Below are 19,889 nucleotides of genomic sequence, written 5' to 3'. Positions count from 1 at the left end.
GCATGGTGTGTGTGTTCCACGCGAGCAAGGGTCATCGCGTAGCCGAGATGGGCGGCCATGTGCTGGGGGAAACCCACCCCAGTGGCGGACCACACGCAGTGTGTATATACAGCTTGAAGATCTATGCGCTGAGCACCTCCCCATGGCTCCACAGTGACTGACCAGTTTTCAAATTTACATAGAGCTGTTTCAAAGAACAAAAATTCCGTTTTTTTCCCATATCCCAGTTATACACGTTTGAGGGTGTTGATCAGCAACATGCGACAGGAGAGACCGCCCGTTAGCGAGACCACAGCTCAACTGGGAGACGGCGAGACCACGATTGCTGAGGCTCAGAGCCGCTTAGGCCCCCTCCCCTCCTCCCGAAGCCAGCGACAGCCACCCACCTGGGCCACCGACAGGGCCCGCGTTCCCCGCACCCCATCCATCCGCCGCCACCCACCTCCGAGAGCGTTCTGTGCACACTCTGCTTCCTCTCTCACTCCGCTCCTCTCTGCTTTTCACATTGATTTATATTGTTGAACTTAAGGAATCTTGTGAGGTTAAGAATTATTTGCTCATACTTTGACCCAAGTCCAGGGACCCACAGACTGTGGGAAACTCTTAGCTCCTTGAAAAAAATGCAACGGCTAATTTGTGCTGGTTCTGTCTCTGCTGAAGGGAGTGGGCTCAGCCGCACCCTTCCAGGAGCTGGGGTTTCAGTCTCAAGGCTCCTGCTGCCAGGCCCAGGGAGGGCGAACGTGGGGTGACAACTCCACGGGGTGGGGAGATGCCGGGCCCCTGGCTCAGGCTGGTGGTACAGCCCTGGGACCAGTCGCAGGGTGGCTGCTCCTCGTCCCATCGCAGCTTCCAGGGCCGTTCAACCACCTCAGTGATCCCCAACACTGGGGAGGGGCTTCATGTGTCTTTGGATTACCAATTTGTGCAACACTCGACTGCGTAGGAAAACAGGCGCCTCGTGAAGGTGGATGCCGTTCAAAAGTTGAAATAACCTATCTTACCTGAGTTTATGGTAAAAAACCATAGGGCTGAGGGGCTAGGAATCTAAGTAACTGAAATAATGATTTACATTGACCTCAGGTGGAAAAATCTGAGCACTTTTCAGTGAGGTAACGCGCAAAGGCCAAGGTGGCTCTTTCGGCTAAATCATGGGCCCACCTGTTGTCTCTCCTGTTTCCTGTGCTCTGGAGCCTTGTATCCCATGGAGACACTCACTCTGCTTCAACAGGAATTCTGTAACAGAAATGCCCTCTGATGCTTGCAGCTCGACCGCCTTCAGCCTCCACCGAGTGTACAGAAAGAAGAAAAAGAAAACAGGAGAAGACAGAACCTGCCACACTGTTGGTGGGAACGTAAGTTGGTGCAGCCACCATGGAAAGCCGTCTGGAGGTTCCTTGAAAATACCAAAATGAGAGTCACCACCTGATCCAGCAACCCCACTCCTGGGCGTACACCCAGAGAAAAACGTGGTCCGAAAGGATACTTGGACCCCAGTGTTCACTGCAGCACTGTTTACAATAGCCAAGTCATGGAACCCAACGTCCATCGGCAGAGGAATGGATGAGGAAGATGTGGTGCATGTATACAAAGGAATATTACTCAGAGCAAAAGAATTCCATTTGCGGTAACTGGATGGCCTAGTGAGGATCATACTAAATCAAGTCAGACAGAAACAAATATATAAGATCACTTACATATGGAATCTAAAGTATGATACAAATGAACTTACTTAGAAAAACAGAGTCACACAGACACATAGAACAAGCTTGTGGTCACCAAAGGGGAAAGTGGGGGAAGAAAAATTTGGAATTTGGAAGTAACTTATACACACCACTCTGTATAAAAAAGACAAACAAGGACAGACTGTATAGCACAGGGAGCTATACTCAATAGCTTGTAATAACCTGCATGGAAACGAGTCTGAAAAAGAACACACACACACACACACACATAACCAAATCCCTTTGCTGTACGCCTGAATCACTGTGAACCAACTATATACCTCAATTAAAAAAAGAACAGAAAGATGCAGGGGCCAGACACCTCTGGTGTGGCGAGCGTGTGACCGTTAGTGACGAAGGAAGGCTGATAATTTAGTTATTGCCTTTCTTTGTGTATAGTGGGCTTCCCTGTGGCTTAGATGGTAAAGAGCCTGCCTGCAATGTGGGAGACCTGGGTTTAATCCCTGGGTCGGGAAGATCCCCTGGAGAAGGAAATGACAATCCAATCCAGTACGCTTGCCTGGAGAATTGCATGGACAGCTGAGCCTGGGGGGCTATAGTCCATAGGGTTGCAAAGAGTCAGAAACGACTGAGCGATAACACTTTGTATATAGTGCCCTGTGGAGCGTTGCTGGATTAGGATTTAACACTTCCTAATTACTCCAATGGTCTTTCCAGTAGTCATGTACAGATATGAGAGTTGGACTATAAAGAAAGCTGAGCACCAAAGATTGATGCGTTTGAACTGTGGTGCTGGAGAAGACTCTTAAGAGTCCCTTGGAAAGCAAGGAGACCCAACCAGTCAGTCATAAAGAAAACCAACCCTGAATAATCTTTGGAAGGACTGATGCTGGAGCTGAAGCTCCAGTACTTTGCCACCTAATGTGAACAGCTGACTCACTGGAAAAGACCCTGATGCTGGGAAAGATTGAAGGCAGAAAGAGAAGAGGGCGACAGAGGATGAGATGGTTGCACGGCATCACCGATTCCCTGGACATGAACTTGGGCAAACTCCAGGAGATGGTGAGGGACAGAGAAGCCTGGCGTGTGGCAGCCCATGGGGTCACGAAGGGTCAGACAGAACTTGGCGACTGAACGACCTAGTAGGAATATTGGACATATGAACTCTCCAATAACAACAGTCTTAACTCATTTTTTGAAGTGCTTTACTGATTCACGAAGCAGCTGAAGAGAGGCTGAGAACCACCACTCTTGAGGCAGGAGAGTGAAATCTCTTTTCCTCTCTGCCTGCAGGCCTCGCCCCCCCTCCCAGGGTAACATCGGTCAGGAGGCGTGCAGACGCAGGTCACTGCACTGAACAGGCACTCATCCGAAACTCAGAGCGCAAGCTCTGCTCTGGCCCCAGCGTGGACCGGGCCTCCGTGCCGGCTGTCACTGTCCTACCCTGTGACCTAGGAGGACGAGGCTGGGTCCCCCCGTGGGCCCCCCGGCTCTGACCGGGGAGTCCAAGGCGCACAGACAGGTGGCCTCAGCCCCACCCCCACCTCCCGCCCTGGCTACTGGCTTGCTGGAATGATCCCCGGGGCGGGCGGCTCGGTCTGTGAGAAACACTTCTCCCCTGGTGACGACCCGCCACCCACCCCCCAGCCTGGCTCGATGTGGCAAATGAGGGCTTACTCATTCGGTAACACGAGAACAACGCTGGAGCCAGAATCCAGAGCACATTTGTGCTTTCTGTTTGGAGTCCCGAAGTTATTCAGTAACAGAGTGTTTCTGGTGTTGGCTGTCACCATGGTGAGGAGCACAGGAGCTGGACCCCATGCCCGTATAAGGCAGGGCGAGCCCGGAGCTCCGGGAGCCAGGCTCTGCGGCCAGGCGTGGTCGCGGCTGCTCCGGGGGCACTGAGGGGAAGACAGACGGCGAGGGACCCCAGGGGAGAACGTGGGAAAGAACAGTCTCTGCGACGGCTCTCTGAGCCCAGAGTCCGCCCACGGCTATTTTGGTGGATCCCGTTACTTCTGAAAAATACTATCAACCCAAAAGGAGGGCAGAAATAGCTCTGCTTTCACCAGAATCCCATCTGGGTAGAGCTGTTAATTGGCAAAGATTTAATACACGTCCACCAGGTTTGTGGAATGGGCACAGACATTCTATTTTCATAAAAGAGTTAATAAAGTCTATGCGACTGTCCTAACAATGAATAACTTCAGTAATGCACTGGGCTTACCCCGCAGACAGTGATAAATGGGGTTAGCGATTTCTTCTCAGTGGGTTTTTTTCTGGCTTCTTACTGTCAGTCACTCCTATCCCCTTACTGATCAGTATTCAATAGCACGTGTGAATCAGTCAGGCAGCCTCAGTTAGAATCACCCAGTTTGGATCCATGTGGGCCAGAAAGTGAGCTTAGGTCTCTCTTCGTGACTCCAAACACCCCTGCCATCCTGGTGTGGGGGTAGGGGCAGATCACTGGCCCTGGTTCTTGAACAAACTACCCAGGCAACTGCTGAGTCTCAATTTAATTTGATTTCATTTGATAATGTGTCTGCAGATTAAAGTCAAGCCCATGCTAGCTTACCCGTGTTAATGAAATTAACCAGAAGGTGTCACTTTCTGCGTTCTGGCAAGGCGGCGAAAGACTCAAGGCATTTTCTTAATCAGGGGTGACAGGAAATAACGCCTGTGCTGTAAACTTAGGAAATGAGAATAGACCTGGGGGCCTGTAGAAATCCCCTTCTAATGACCTCTTTGAGGAGACCCTTGGTGTCCTTCAACAATCCGCTGCTGTGCAGATGGTATCGCACATGGAAACGATCAGAGGAACTATCTTTACAGGAGAAAAGTGTTCTTGTAAAAGCATCACTGTCCGCATACTGGTTCTACGTTAGCTAATAACAAACAGTGAGAAGGAGCAGACCCGGTCCCCTTCTACTTGGTCTGTCTGGGCTCTCTCTGGTGGATCCCAGGGAGAAGAACGGTCCAGAGCCAGGCTCCCTCCGACACAGGCAGGTCTCACAGACATGTGCGGTCTCAGGGCACTGGTTTCTCTTCTCTGTGCCCGTATAAGGCTGAGCAAGCTGAGCTGGGGAGGCCAGAGCCTGCAAGCAGGCTTTCCACCACTGCTCCGGAAGCATCGCTGGGAAAATCTATAGCCGGGGACCCCAGGGGAATTTAAGTCTCATGGAACAGCCTCCATATATTTAAAAATACTTCTCCTTGTGAAATGCTGATAAAGCAACTCCTGAAGCACGGAGTCCCCGCCCAGAGCAGAGGAAGCAACCACAGCAAAACTGATGCCAGGCACCAGCCCGTGGAGACTCCTGGAAGCTTCGATCTCCGGGCAGACCACTCCTCCACTGTGATCATTGCCACCAAGGTAATGGTGGGCTGCGTGTTAGCACATAAGCTCCCCGCATCTATAAAGGGGGCCCGTCACACCGTTGACCATTTGACTTCTGGGGCGGGGACTCGGGTCCAGAAGGAGGCAGGACCTGACACCCAGCCAAGATCTGGTGGCCACCTCTTCCTCCTGGTGGGTGAGGGGCATGGCGACTTAAAACACTGATGCAAGCGTTCAACTTGCTGAAGCTCAGTGGGAACCCCGGAGGATGGCTATGAGTCCCGATGCCAGCAAGGACAGGGAGACGCAGGCGGGAAGTCCCACAGGCCTCTCACTGCCTGACATGGGACGCGGGTGAGCCCTGGAGGGGAAGGAGTTATCCCAAAGCTCAAGGACTCGAGAGACTGTGTCGTAAGACGAAAAACTACTCCCTACACTGCCACGAACCAAAGAGGTCTTAATACATGAATATAAGCAAACCTTTAACTTCAACGATGCTGAGACTCAAATATCAGCTTTCAAAGCAACACTTGGATGAAACATGTCAAAGTATCAGGCCCACATTTCAAACATCCCCGGATGTTGTGGTAACTCGGGGCGACCTTTTCTCTCTGACTTACCTGTGAAGTGCCTGTACATAAGGGGCATTCAGGGAAGGTGTGGGATAATTTCAAAAGTCAAAGTGATTGTCAGTGGTTCAATGCCAGCACCCTCTAGTTTAAATAGATATCAGAGTATAAATGCAACAGCTTTTTTTATGCAATATTTTTACAAAATATACATTTATATATACTATAAATATTAAACATAATTGCTTTATGTACACATATATGCACATGTGTATTTATGACAATGAGCAAGAGAGAAGATGCTCAAGAAGGCCAACACTGTTCTCAATTTATTGAGAAAGTAGCATATATAGACTCAATTCTGCATTCTATTCTTGCTTGCTTCATAGAAATGAACTCACCTATATTAAATTTCTTACGATTGTATGCAAATGATTTAATCAGGTTATATACAGCACTCTGTACAAAATGGAAGTAAAACGAAGACAATACTTATTGCAGCGTCATGACTTACCCGCCCTCCTTTCTCAGGGTAGCACTGGCAGCCCCCGCTGCAGTCTCTGCCTCCACAGGGCACGTCCAATTTCTTCACACCCTGCAGAAACGAAGCAGAAAGCAGAGAACATTACCTACTACCCTCCAATCGCCGCGCAGGCCAGAATGCCAGCTGCTGACAGTCCTTCCACGCCTAACAACTATTCAATCAAAACACTCACTCAGTCTTTAAAGAAGCAGAATTTAATTTTTAGAGCAGTTTGAGGTCAGTAAGAAAAGGTATGGCGTTTCACGCACAGCTCCTTCTGCCCGCACCTCCCAACTATCAACACGCCCCCCACCAGATGGGCCGAGTGTTACAATCGGTCAACCTCCACCGATGCACCATCACCACCCCAAGTCCACGGCTGACATCAAGGCCACCCTTGGTGCCGCACATTCTAGGGTGAATTAGCCTTGTTTCAGTGCCTACTAAGTGCCAGATGCCAAGCTGCATCCTGGGGCTCAAAAGTCAAGGAGAACATTCTCCAGGGATTCTGTGTGAAGTGAGCCTAAGATAAGGTGTTCTGGGAGAGACGTCCGAGGCTGGGGAGGATGGTCAGGGTGGCTGCCCGCGGCACTCTGCAGGGCCTCGTGACAAAGCCCAGACCCACTGAGTTGCAGGGAGGGGGCTTCTGATCCAGAGGCGGAATTTGCAAATACAGCTGGTGGGATGACACAGCCTCCCCCCATCACAGGGAGCCACCACCCATCACAGGGAACCGCCTCCCCCTCCCCCGTCACAGGGAACCGCCCCCCATCACAGGGAACCGCCCCCATCACAGGGAACCGCCCCCGCCACAGGGAACCGCCCCCGCCACAGGGAACCGCCCCCGCCACAGGGAACCGCCCCCGCCACAGGGAACCGCCCCCATCACAGGGAACCGCCCCCATCACAGGGAACCGCCCCCCATCACAGGGAACCGCCCCCCATCACAGGGAACCGCCCCCCATCACAGGGAACCGCCCCCATCACAGGGAACCGCCCCCCATCACAGGGAACCGCCCCCATCACAGGGAACCGCCCCCCATCAAAGGGAACCGCCCCCCATCACAGGGAACCGCCCCCATCACAGGGAACCGCCCCCCATCACAGGGAACCGCCCCCATCACAGGGAACCGCCCCCATCACAGGGAACCGCCCCCATCACAGGGAACCGCCCCCCATCAAAGGGAACCGCCCCCCATCACAGGGAACCGCCCCCATCACAGGGAACCGCCCCCCATCACAGGGAACCGCCCCCGCCACAGGGAACCGCCCCCCATCACAGGGAACCGCCCCCATCACAGGGAACCGCCCCCGCCACAGGGAACCGCCCCCATCACAGGGAACCGCCCCCATCACAGGGAACCGCCCCCCCCCTTCACAGGGAACCGCCACCCACGGGGAAGCCCCGCCCCTTCCCCTCCCTGAGACTGCTAACTTGGGGTACAGAGAGGGCGGGGATGGTGGTGAGGTTTTCCCTAAGTGTTTATTCAGCTGAGTTGGGGTGATATCGTCGAACTTTTCGCCAGTCCCTGAGATGTCACTCTTTGATGACTTTAGCGATAACGGGGGAGTTCTCTGGCTAGACAATCCCAGCGAGGAAGAAGGCATTTCTTGCCTCCGTCTCAGTGTCTCAGGCACGAGGTGGACGTGCAGACTGGACCGTGTCTGAACTCCTCCTTTCAGACAGCGTCCACAATACTAAGCGTTTTGAGTCGGAAATGACAATCAGCTTGGTCCTCTTTCTCCCCTCTCTGGTCAGCTCTGCCCACCTGCAGCCCCATCCCACCCCCCACAGGTGAGTTAGTGCAGCCGGTCCCCGGGGAACCTCCATCTGGCTCCTCACTCTTGACCAGGTGGTCCGGAGCCCGCAGGGAGCCGATCCAGAGGGGACCCTGGGTGCAGTGAGCCCTGGTGAGCACTCGGCCAGACCTAATGGTGCAAGCAACGCCCCGACTACAGAAACCGCTCCAGTTCAACAGCATCGCATTTCACCAGGGCAGCTCCTCCCCTTCCGAGTTGAGTCTCAGTGACGAAACAGGGGTCCCTTGGGGAGTTCTTCTGTCTGGTTTTTGGGCTAACACATTGGTCAGCATTCTCCCAGCTCCCCAGGGTTTGCGGGGAGATGCGGATGGGGCTGCCTGGCCGCCTCGACACCTCCTGCCAGCACAAGCCTCCTGGTCGGTCAATGCTGGGGGGCACAAGTGAGCTTTGACTCCACGCTGCCTGGCAGGAGCATCATCGACCTCATCAGAGATGCAGTGTCCTTTCTGTAGACAGGATACACCCCTTTGCTAAGTACTTTCTATGGAGGGGTGGTATTGGAGAGTTTCACATTTGTTGTTTTTATTCTTTCCCTAATCTAATATCGGCTGCATCTGTCACTACTTTGAAGAACTGAAAAAAAAAAAAAAAAATCTGAAGATCTCAAACTCTTTACAGAAACCAGCACCTCTAAAGTCTTCTGAGACTCTTGGTATCCTTCTGAGCTGAGTCAGGCGATGGGAGAGCATAAGAGCAAATGGGAATGGTAAGGGGCTTCCCCGGTGGTGCTAGTGGTAAAGAGCGTGCCTTCCAATGCAGGAGACGAGGGTTCGATCCCTGGGTCTGGAAGATCCCCTGGAGGAGGACATGGCCACCCACTCCAGTACTCTTGCCTTGAGAATTCCGTGAACGGAGGAGCCTGGCGGGCTACAATCATGGGGTCGCAACGAGTTGGACACGACTGCAGCGACTTAGCTCACACGCACAAACATGGATAAAGTCCTTTCACGCCCTCCAAATGCGATGTTAGGTATCTGCCCATTTTTGTGTGGCTTCAGTGCTTAACTACAGTGGGGCTCATCTTAAAACTGCCCGACCCTGGATATTTGGTGTTTACACATCCAGCTGTGGGCAAGCCGTTGGTGTGCGGATTATCCTGAGCACCGAAGCGAGGAGCCTGGATGCACCGCGCTGGACTTTGTCCTCTGCACAACCGGGATGTGAATAGGCGTGCAGGCAAGGCGAACTCGGCTCACACAATCATGATTCACTTACCAGTTGCTTGGAAAGGGTAGGGAGACACCTCAGGCTAAAGTGAGAAGCATACACTCCTATTCCCCATCTGGGGTTTCACATGTTATTTTTAATTTTGATTTTAAAGCCATTTGCCAAATCCCTATATATAAATCAATGGTTGAAACGATTTTAATGGCTTCAAATCGACCTAACAGACTTTCTGTTCTAGCTCTAGGATATGCCCTGGATTTAGTTATAGAAATGCGCTCATAACCTGCTCAAAATTCAACAGTGCTTTCTGCCTTGGGAACAAGGCTTGCAGGCCGAAAGATTCCCAGTCTCCACACTTCTCAGCCATGACCCCAGGGCTCAGATACCCTGACTCAGGATGTGGGGGAGGCACTGTTGAGAGGTAGCCCTCCACCTGAAAATTTCAGCCCTCATGTGTATGTTGGGGTGTGTGTGTGTGTGTGTGTGTGTGTGTGTGTGTGTCTGTTTGTGTGTGTGTCTGTGTGAGTTTCCATCAGCGTCTCACACATCCCACAGAGGGGCTCTTAAGAATTCCAGCAGCAACAAGAGCCCTAAGCACCACCTTCTGGAATGTCAGATCTCCAGGATGAACAGAAGTATTTACTTCTGTAGGGCAGGGCACGTGCTCCAGACGTCTCTTAGAGGCTGAACAAGTCTCAGGCTGAACCTTGGCATTCTCTGGAGAGGACCTGGGCTCTGGAACATTCTCAAGACACAAACGCCATCCTGAGGCTCTCAGATGAGGAGTGTGTGAAGAGCTGTGTGTCCGTGTTCCAGCCCCAGGTGCCCACCCCCGCAACAGGAGAACAAAAGCTCAGACCAACCGCTGCCCAAGCCAAGCCCTCACGTCCAGCCCCGATTCCGTGACTCAGCACAACTCGAAGACACATCAGGGTCCTCTTGCCAGCGCCTTAATAGAGATGATGTGCTTCCTCCCCACCTACACTCACCTCAAGAGTCTGCCCACCACCCTCGCAGATGACAAGCTAGCCCCGTCCAGACCTTCAACTTCGGAGTCTCTAGGACAGCGCGCTTCCACCCGTCAGGGCCAAGCTGGCTCCGAAACATCAATCCACTGCTTGTTAGTTTCCCACCTCGGTCCCCGCCGGTCACTTGGTGCGGAGCAATACTCCAGCAGCAGGGCTCCCTGAGCCCCCTGCAGGTCACCCAGCATCTCAGGGGGAGACGCAGCTCCAGGGCCTGGAAGCTCCTGGAGAGCCCCTGCCCTGGACCAGCTGCGTCTACTCAGCAGAGCTGGCCAAATGCTCACCCTGTTGTGAACGTCCTTCATCCCAGGGCAGGCAAGAGCTCACGGACCAATGGAACCACTGATGCTGCGAGGACTCCCAACCTTGAAGAGTGTTTGAGTCCAATCTTGACATCTCAAAAAGTGCTTCGGGGCTAATGGATGTGGTTTTGAAAGATGAAAGTGAATTATAAGTTTGGGGAAGTCAGAGAGAAGCAGTCTGAACGTAAAGAGCCCAGTAAACCAGGAACATCTCGGCGCTGCATCTGGAGGAGATGAAGGGCAGGTAATCTCCTTTCGACAGTTGGGAACAAAACCTGTGCTGGCAAGGAAGAAGGGGGGCAGGGAGGACGGATTGGTTGATTGAGGGGAGGCTCGGACACAGCGTCAAAGAGGCAGTCCCTCCACGCGGGATAAACCGCTGCTCCCTCTGGGCCCTCGCTACTCCCCCCTGCTGTGTGGATGCCGCATCGGCACCGCCCTCGCGCCGGTGCCGCTCAGGACTGCAGACCCCGGCCCAGGGTTCCAGCAGGGCTTCCAGGTAAGCAGGGATGATGGGCTGGCTCTGAGAAAGGGGATCTGCTTGGAGACAATGAGACAATGTGAACCACTGAGCCATCTCTTCAGTGGAGCAGAAACTTTCCTGCAGGGTCCCCAGGGCCCTGACTAAGGCGGACCCAGGCATGACCATCCTAGACACGTGCCAGCCCTCGACATCTTTCGACTCCTGCCACCTGGGGCGTGCTCAGCGTGGCTCTGAGCACTCAGGACTCAGTTCGAGCTTAGAATCAACCACAGGGCCACAAATTTCAGTTCCTTTTTCCTTAGTGAAAACATCCTTTTGAGACTCTCTCTCTCTCTCTCTTTTTTTTTTTGCTGAATTTTGTGCTGTCCTGAATTGGTAGCCAGCATTGCTGTGCTGATTAGAAATTCAAGGAATTGGAAATGACTTGGATCGCTTAAGAGCCAACTGGCAATGTAAAGGCATAAGATACATTCTCTAGAGACCTTGTATCATATTCTACCCAAACGGAATGTAACAGATGGTTTCCAGGGCAACATGGAGAGCTCTGAACAAGAGATTTCTTAGTGAGCTTTTTACATGGGAATTCTTTTCTTTGGAGCCTTGTCTGAATCTTGGCATCACTACACTGTAGAATGATTTAAAAATACATCTATTTGCATGGGCTTTAGTTCATCCGAGAGACAGCCAGATCACCCCTAGATGCATGGTTGAGATTCCCGGGGAAGCTTTTGTGTCTGAGAGAACAGAAGTCATGGAATGTTCTAAGCAAAGCCAGGTTCTAGCTTCCTGAACCAGGCATCTATCAGATTCAAGGAGGGAATTTCTTGCTTTGAGCCACCGGCTCCCTGGCTTCCAGCAGAGATGGCTCTGCCGTTTACAACTGGAATGCGGGGAAGAGTCGGAGTGGAGATCCAGAGTGGCAGCTGCAGGATTAAGGGAACACCGGGTCCCAATTGCGGCTGGCCCTGCCTCCTGTCAGAGCAATCTACTGGCATCAGGAGAAGCCAGTATCACGCTGCCTTCATCAGGGATTGCGCAGGACTGAGCAGAGAGGAAAAGCGCTTCCTTGGCAGCCTGGTGAACAGTAGGTGCCCCTGTGGAGGTATCTGGGGAGTAGCCCCACTTCCAACATAGACAGGAGAGCTCAGCGCCACGCCTCCCGATGCCAGATATTTAGGACACTTAAAAATAGGCTTAAACAACCACTTGAACGTCAGAAAATAAAACACACAAGTGACTTAGGCTCTTTCAGACCAGCTATTTCTCAACCACCCATGTGAACCACCCATGTGTATCAAAACAGACTCCACGGACGTGCACCCTGCTGTCCGCAGACGGGACGCTCTTTAAAGTCGATGCCATACGTACAGATGAAAGAAAAAAATGCTCACCATTGTTCTCAACTTGCACAGAAGAAATGAGTATTAATCAAATTTATATGAAGATGCGAGAACAAAACTCATTTGTCCCCAAACAAAGAATATTCTGTCCTCCACATGTTCCAAGAAACGTTTTGTCCAAGAAAGCCTTTTTAAGCCAACCTACCTCCAGCCAAAAAGTGCAAATCTGGAGGGAATTTACAGATATTTTACCATTTGATTGCCCCCAGCACACACCCAGAGCTTCCTGTATGGAGCGCTATTGAATAACCCATTCTAACCGACAGAAAAGACAAACATTCCTTTTTGTTAAAAAGTAATCGTCTTTCACATTTTAGGTAAAAAAAAAAAATGTATACAAGTCTTTGTCTTTGCCACAAGTCCAGGCAAGCTGAACTTTCTAAAATTATCCTTCTAATCCAAAAAGAGGCCGACAAGGAGAAAGCCAACTTGGGAACACAGTTCCCAGTAAAGTTCTATTACTTTATCAAAACAGGAAATATAAGCCATTTCCGCACATGCAGCTTTAGAAATTAAGGAAATCATTCCAACATAGTATTAGAAAGACAGGGTATATGGCAGAGGAAGTGTGGAACACAGCCACTCCACACAGCAAAACGCTCCTCTGCTGTAGGCTGGGTGGGAAGTCCAGGGAGTCCGGCTGCCTTTGTCCAAACTTTCAGGGGCGCCTAGAATAAACGTGGTGACTCTAGAATGGCCCTAAGATTGCCACCAGCCGAAAGCAGCGGAGTACCTGACGGACAGAGGGGTCACCCATTTAGATGAGCCGCCCCAGTGGGCTCTGATTGAGTACCAGGAGTGCGGTGGGATCCCTCCTCCTGGGCTGGGGGGTCTGGGGGAGGCAACAGGGGAGGGCTGATGCTGAAGCTGAAGCTCCAGTCCTTTGTCCACCTGATGTGAAGAGCCGACTCACTGGAAAAGACCCTGATGCTGGGAAAGATTGGAGGCAGGAGGAGAAGGAGACGACAGAGGGTGAGACGGTTGGATGGCATTACCAACTCAATGGAAATAAGTTTGAGCAAGCTCCGGGAGTTGGTGATGGACAGGGAGGCCTGGCATGCTGGAGTCCATGGGGTTGCAGAGTCAGACACGACTAAGTGACTGAACATTGAAGTAGGGGAGGATGCTGCGACGGGAACAGGGAACCAGACAGGATGACGGCAGTCCAAGGGGAGACGCTGGGCACAGGCCTTTCAGGATGCAGTCGTCAGGCCTACCTGTGCTCACTTAGGCTCGCCCGGGTGCGTGGGCACCTGCGGAGGCCACTGCTCCTTCCCGCAGGGCTGGCAGGCCTGGGAGGGGCAGTGCTGGAGGCCCTTGCCCGCGTCACAGCAGCAAGCCGCCTGTGCTTCTACCCAAACCTGCACACTTAGACGCTTTCCTGAGCATGACCAGCCAACTTCTCCATCTCCTCTTTCTTCCTCTTTCTGACTCAGGCGAGGTGTGTTTTCCTAATAGAACTTGCCATCAGTAAGACAGTGAGCGTGCTTCCCAGAATCCGCCTGTCAATGTAAGAGACGTGGGTTCCATGCTCGGGTTGGGAAGATCCCCTGGAGGAGGAAATGGCAACCCAGTCCAGAATTCTTGCCTGGAGAATCCTGTGGACAGAGGAGCCTGGTAGGCCACGGTCCACGGGGCGGCAGAGTTGGACACAACTGAGGGAGTAAACAACAGCACCAGTCAACAGCACAGCAGAGGCAGCTGAGCTTTAATGCTGGGGTCGGGGGCCGACCGGCAGGGCTAAGGCAGAGACCCCAGCAGCAACTCTGGAACTGGACAAGACAGAGGCGTGGCTGGCAGACCAAAGGCCAGAACACGCTCCCCAAGGACACCGCTTGTGCCCGTGATGCTGAGAGCAGGCTGAGGACAGCCGCTGCCCTGGGGGTGAGGAAGCGCGGGAAGCAGACGACCGGCATTGTCAGAAGAGGGCCCGGGCGGAGTCCAGGCGGGGCGGCCGCCTCTCTTCTGCCCCCTCCCCAACGCAGGATGGGGCTGGCGGGGCCGCCCGGACCTGTGGGGTGACGTCGGGGCTGAGGCCGCTGGCGCCCTCACACCAAGGGGTCATGGAGATGAGGTGCAGGCCCTGCTGCTGGCTCGGAGCCCCAGACGGTGGCATGGGAGTGTGGAGCAGCCAAGGCTCCCTGAGAAACACCTTGCCCGGGGCCAGAATGATCTCAGAGTGCGGGTGGGCCCGCTGCAGGTGAAGGCAAGCGGGCCGCCTGGCCAAGCGAGGGCGTCTCCCATCACACTCCCTCTGTCCCCCGGCCTCCCCTCCTCTCCCAAGACAGGATGGAGGGGCCCCACGTGTCCCCTCTGCTGGGGGCCCGGGTGGGAGGCGCTGCAGGTGTCCATGCGGGCCGCTCCGTCCAGAAGCGTCCCTCCCGCTTCCCTCTCACATCGGCTTCACCCGACGCGAGTCCAGGCTTCCCTGCGGCTCCTCCATCCCGGTGCAGACCCAGAGATGACTCATCCTTGCCCAGCAACTGGATATGCACGCATAGAAGCGCCAGGGACATGGAAGGTGAACATGCTGCCGTGGTCAGGAACCAGGGATGGCACAGGCTGGGCTGGGCTGGGCAGTGGGCTCGGCCGGCAGCCTCAGGAGTGGGTGGGGGCCAGGAAGGGCTCTGCAAATGGGGCTGACCCCGCCTGGAGGCAGGAAGGAGGTCCTGCGGGAGCACGGGTTGCCTCCACTCTAAAGTGCTTCTTCCCATCACCAGGTCCCGCTCATCGGAGCTCGGGCCCCCGTTCACATCTGCGTCCTGTCCACGCTCTGGAATCCGTCACCAGCACTCTGCTGCAGCCACGGTCTCAGCTCCTACGACATCCGATTTATTTTCCTTGTGTCTCAGACATGTTTATGAATCTACGGCTCAATTCTACGTTGAACCAGAGCTCATTCCCCTGATTCCAAAAGTTGCTCTTGAACCTCCGTGTGCCTGGGCTTCCCTAGATGTTGACTTACTGGATGAAACAGTCTCAAAACGGGACTGTGAGAATGGGATCTTTTTCTCGTCCAGTGTTTGAAACAGGTCATCCAGGCTTCCACAAAAGCCCCTCATCGCCAACCCCACTCTCAGTCCCCCTTATCTTCCCCTTGGCCACCATCACTGTGGTCACAGTGGCTGGGGCAATGCCAGTCTGACCAATGACTCAGGCAGGCTGGCTGTGTCTCGGTGTCTGTTCACTCATCACTAAAGCCCGTTTTCCTGATGCCTCTGTGATGCTGCCACAAGTGTGCATAATGTGAGAGCCTGTGTGCGCGCCAGCCACCTTGCAGGAGTGGAGGCGCTGTGAGATGCACACATGTGTTGCACATGAGATGCACGCATGAGATGCACACACATGCACACATGAGCCCAGGCGGATCGACGCTTCTGTTTGAAATCATTTGCCTGCTGTTTGGGTTTCCTTGGTGGGTCCGTCAGTAGACCAGTTTCTGGAAGTCCCCCTCCCTCCATCCTTAATACAGGTAGTCACCATTCTCGCTTTTATTAATCACTCATGCCCCGTGTTCACTCATGGCTGCTGCAACAGAACACCAGCCTGGGCAGCTTATAACCAGCAGTACTGTATTTATCCCGGCGCTCAAGGCTGGAAGTCCAGGATCAAGGGGCGATAGGGTGCCTGTTTTACCCACAGCCGGCTTCTTGCCAGATCCTTACGTGGCCGGGTGGGGCCTGAGAGCTCTGTGGGCCTCTTCTGTTAAGGACATTCGTCTCCATCGTGGGATGCCCTCCTGAAGGCCTCACCTCCTAATACCACCACCCTGGGGTTAGGACCTCAGGGGGCGGCACAAACACTTAGGCCAGAGCAAGGGGCAGGGTGGGCGCGTGCGTCCTTCTGCGGTTAACCCTCTGGTTTCCAGCCCACCCGATGCTCCGGTGACAAGATAGCATGCTCTGTCTCCACGTCCTCTGCTCCCGACTCCCTGCTTTGCCCTGGACCAGCTGAGCTGCATCCGAGACTGAGCGGCGTGCATCCCGCCCCCTCCGTCCCCTGTTCCCTCACTCAGCTTCAGCCGAGTGCTTCGTAAAACATCTCCACACAGCGGTGGAATGTCAAGGATCTCCAGCGCCTGAGCGTGAGCACCTCTGGGAGCCCATCCTCCCTGGGAACGTGCCTTCGGCCTGGAATTCTCTCCCTCCTGCCTTGGCCTCGCCATCCGCAGAGCTGAAACCCGCTCCCTTGAACACACCAGCCACTCGCCCTCTGGGTCAAGGAAGTCAAGCTCCTGCAGATTTCACCTCAGCCCTGCCCATTCTTTGTACATACGGGTGTTTCTGCTACAGCGTAACGTGGGACTGTTTCTGAAAGACCCTCATGTTCTGCAAGATGACACCTCAGGCCGACAGTACAGAAAACAGGGCTAGAGGCGGACCTGGCAGCTTTGAATCAGGCCACTAGAGTTGCTGTTCAGTCGCTCAGTCGTGTCCGACTCTTTGCGACACCATGGACCGCAGCACGCCAGGCCTCCCTGTCCATTACCAACTCCCAGAGTCTACTCAAACGCATGTCCACTGATCACTGATGTCATCCGACCATCTCATCCTCTGTCGCCCCCTTCTCCTCCCACCCTCAGTCTTTCCCAGCATCAGGGTCTTTTCCCAGAGTCAGTTCTTCGCATCAGGTGGCCAGAGTACTGGAGTTTCAGCTTCAGCATCAGTCCTTTCAGTGAATATTCAGGACTGATGTCCTTTAGGACGGCTGGTTTGACCTCCTTACTGTGCAAGGGTACTGATGCCATTATGTGTAATCCCAGGAAAAGTGAGAGAAAGGTTGAACAGACACGTCAAACTCACGTTCAGTCAAGAAAGTGAAAGTGAAAGTGTAGGTTGCTCAGTTGTGTCTGACTCTTTGCGACCCTCCGGACTGTAACCTGCCAGGCTCCTCTGTCCATGGGACTCTCCAGGCAATAATCCTGGAGTGGGTTGCCCTGCCCTCCTCCAGTTCAGTCAGGAAGGGCTGCAGTAAGTGCAGTGCTGTGTCTTACAGAGAAGTGAGGGCAGAGGCTTGATGGAAGCAGAAGTCAGGAGGCGTTAGGAGTGCTCAGTAGAGACAGCAGCAGCCACTGGGCAGAGACGGGGAGACCCAGGCAGCGGGCGGGCCTGGGAGGGGAGCAGAGCGAGAGAGGGGGGCCCCCAGGGCCTGCAGGCCGGAGCGGAATTCTGGGGGAGCTCACTGTGCACCTGGGGCTTATCTCACACCCCACCTCCTCCCGCTCCTCCGTCACCCAGTATGCCCCCCAAAAACCTGCCCGACTGACCCCGCTCCCCTGACATCGTCCTCCTCTTGATCAGCAACTGTCCACCTACAGATGTAGTTACACAAGACGCAGGCAGCAAAATAGGCCAGACTGCAAAGCTCTTCCTCCCTGTTCATCCAGGCTTCCCTGCTCAGGAAGGACGGGGAAGCCCGGCGTGGGGCAGTCTGTGGGGCCGCGAGAGTCAGACACGACTGAGCGGCTGGAGAATAAAAACAGCTCCTCGGGGTGTCGGTGCTCTCCTCCGATCAATAATAGGAAAATCGACCACACGAAAGACTATTTTGGGGACTTCCCTGGAGGTCCAGTGGTTAAGACTCTGAGCTTCCTCTGTAGGGGGCACAGGTTCATTCCCTGCTCAGGGAACTAATATCCTGAGTGTCGTGTGGTGTGAGACTGTGATGAAGGCTAATGACATTCAGTCGTTTTCATAGCCTGAGGGGTAGAGTTCTGTGTCTTCTGCCTCAGAGTTGAGGAAAACAACTCATCAGGAGCTTTTAAGAGGCCACCCAGATAATTATAGCTGGAGGTAATAACTCTGTGTACACATGGTAAAGAGTCTCACATGTTATATTTAGAAAAAATGCCCTAAATATTTATGAACAACACTGTTTACGCCTTCCTCAGCTATGAGAGATAGTCTACCTAGACCTCATTCAGTGCAGGCATCAGCTCACATCACCTACAGTGAAACTTTATTTATTTATACAGCATGTCGGTTCTTGGATCTCTGGCAATGAATAAAAATGTCTATGTTGTGAGAGTTGGCTATGAGTCTGAAATGAATATTTCACATTGTTCTGAAGAAATGAAGTGGATACATCTCTTGAAGCTATTTATTCCAGAGACCCATGCCCAGCCTTACAGCTTTGTCCCAACCCCTCCCTCCGTGACAAATTTGGGGGGAAAAATCCGAGAAGAATGGGGAGAAAAGGGACTTTGCAATGCCTTTTCAGAATACAATAAGATTTCTGTTCTGCTTGGGCGGGACCGGCCCAGGCAGGGCAGGTGTGGGTTCGCTCTGGCCCGCGAGGAGCTCCGGCAGTCTGCCTGGGCAGGCTCACGTCTGCATCCGAGCGGCTTCATCTCGGCGACCTTGATGGCTCCCTGGATCAAAGTCTCGGGGCTCCAGGCCAGTGGAGGGTCCACACTAAAGCTGCAGCTGCTCCACATACCTGCTGGCCTGACTTCTGGGCTAGAATTTCTGAATTTCTGCCTTGCCCTTTCTCATACATAAACCCTGCCAAGGTGATCGCATCTGGCAGCTGCTGAGGCCGTGTGATACTCCTTTGCATACTAGCAGTGAGGTAGGATTCCTTTGCTATGAGCTTAGCGGCTTTCTCTTCGCATTGGCGGGTCTGTGAGTAAAACCTACCCTAAGTCACCACGGAACCACCTTCCCGGGCCAGCAGCTCTGTGTCAGAGTCCTGCTCCATGCAGAGGCAATGGTGCTGTTTGTGTGAGGATCATCCATCTGGGTGTTTGTCCACTTGGATATTCCAGGGGGAGTTTTCAATCCCATGCTTCCCTTTGCTCCCCAGCAGGCTACTGGAAGTTTTAATCTCGAGCTTCTGGGCTACAATCAGGGGACACGTACAACAGTAACTGCAAAATGGACGAAGAGCAAACCTCCCCGGACTCGGTTCAGACCAAGATTGATTTATAATTTTTTTAATTTTGAAAGGCATGATCCATTTATCTCATTTTATTTTAGGCTGTGCAGGGTCTGCTGCTGCTCGGGCTTTTCTCTAGCTGCGGGGAGCGGGGGCCTTTCTCTAGCCGCGGGGAGCGGGGGCCTTTCTCTAGCTGCGGGGTTCAGCCTCCTCGCTGCGGGAGCTTCCCCAGTTGTGGTTTCCGGGCTCTGGAGCACAGCCTCAGTGGCTGCTGCCCAGGTTCAGTCGCCCTGCGGCATGTAGGACCTTCCTGGACCAGGGATCGAACCCATGTCTCTTGCGTTGGCAGGTGGATTCTGATTCTCTGTGCCACCAGGGAAGCTCCAGACCGAGTATCGGCGAGGCTGACTCAGAATTGGATGCACACGTTTTAAGAACTGGGAGCCAGTTCCGTCACACTGATGCATGATACCATTAATCCAGTGTTTTCACCCTGAACTTCACCCGGCGAGGGGGTGAGGTCTTTCCGGGCCCCAACAGCCCCACGACCCCGTTGCCTGGGCCTCACGTGGGCGTGCGGTGCCCACTGTGACGTGGCTGAGGGGGTGCACTCTCGTGGTGCCCTGGCCGCAGGGAGGGCCTGTGGCTATGAGACCCACCGTCTCCCGTGAGCCCTGCAGTCCCCTCATCTGTACATGGGTAG

General features: G+C 53.6%; 1 protein-coding gene across 2 annotated transcripts in view; it reads right to left on the bottom strand.

Annotated features, from left to right (window-relative positions):
• The window catches only part of COL4A2 (collagen type IV alpha 2 chain), a 161,595-nt gene that overhangs the window by 106,603 nt on the left and 35,103 nt on the right, over nucleotides 1-19,889 (bottom strand). For both annotated transcript variants that reach the window (XM_059892323.1, XM_025000171.2), the window contains exon 4: nucleotides 6,103-6,183. In XM_059892323.1, coding sequence (XP_059748306.1) covers nucleotides 6,103-6,183 — 81 coding nt within the window. The remainder of the gene's footprint in view (nucleotides 1-6,102; nucleotides 6,184-19,889) is intronic.

The sequence above is a fragment of the Bos taurus genome, chromosome 12 (genome assembly GCF_002263795.3).
Source record: "Bos taurus isolate L1 Dominette 01449 registration number 42190680 breed Hereford chromosome 12, ARS-UCD2.0, whole genome shotgun sequence".
NCBI lineage: Eukaryota > Metazoa > Chordata > Mammalia > Artiodactyla > Bovidae > Bos > Bos taurus.
The sequence above is the reverse complement of the archived record's forward strand: the minus strand, read 5'-3'. Positions and strand labels throughout refer to the sequence as shown.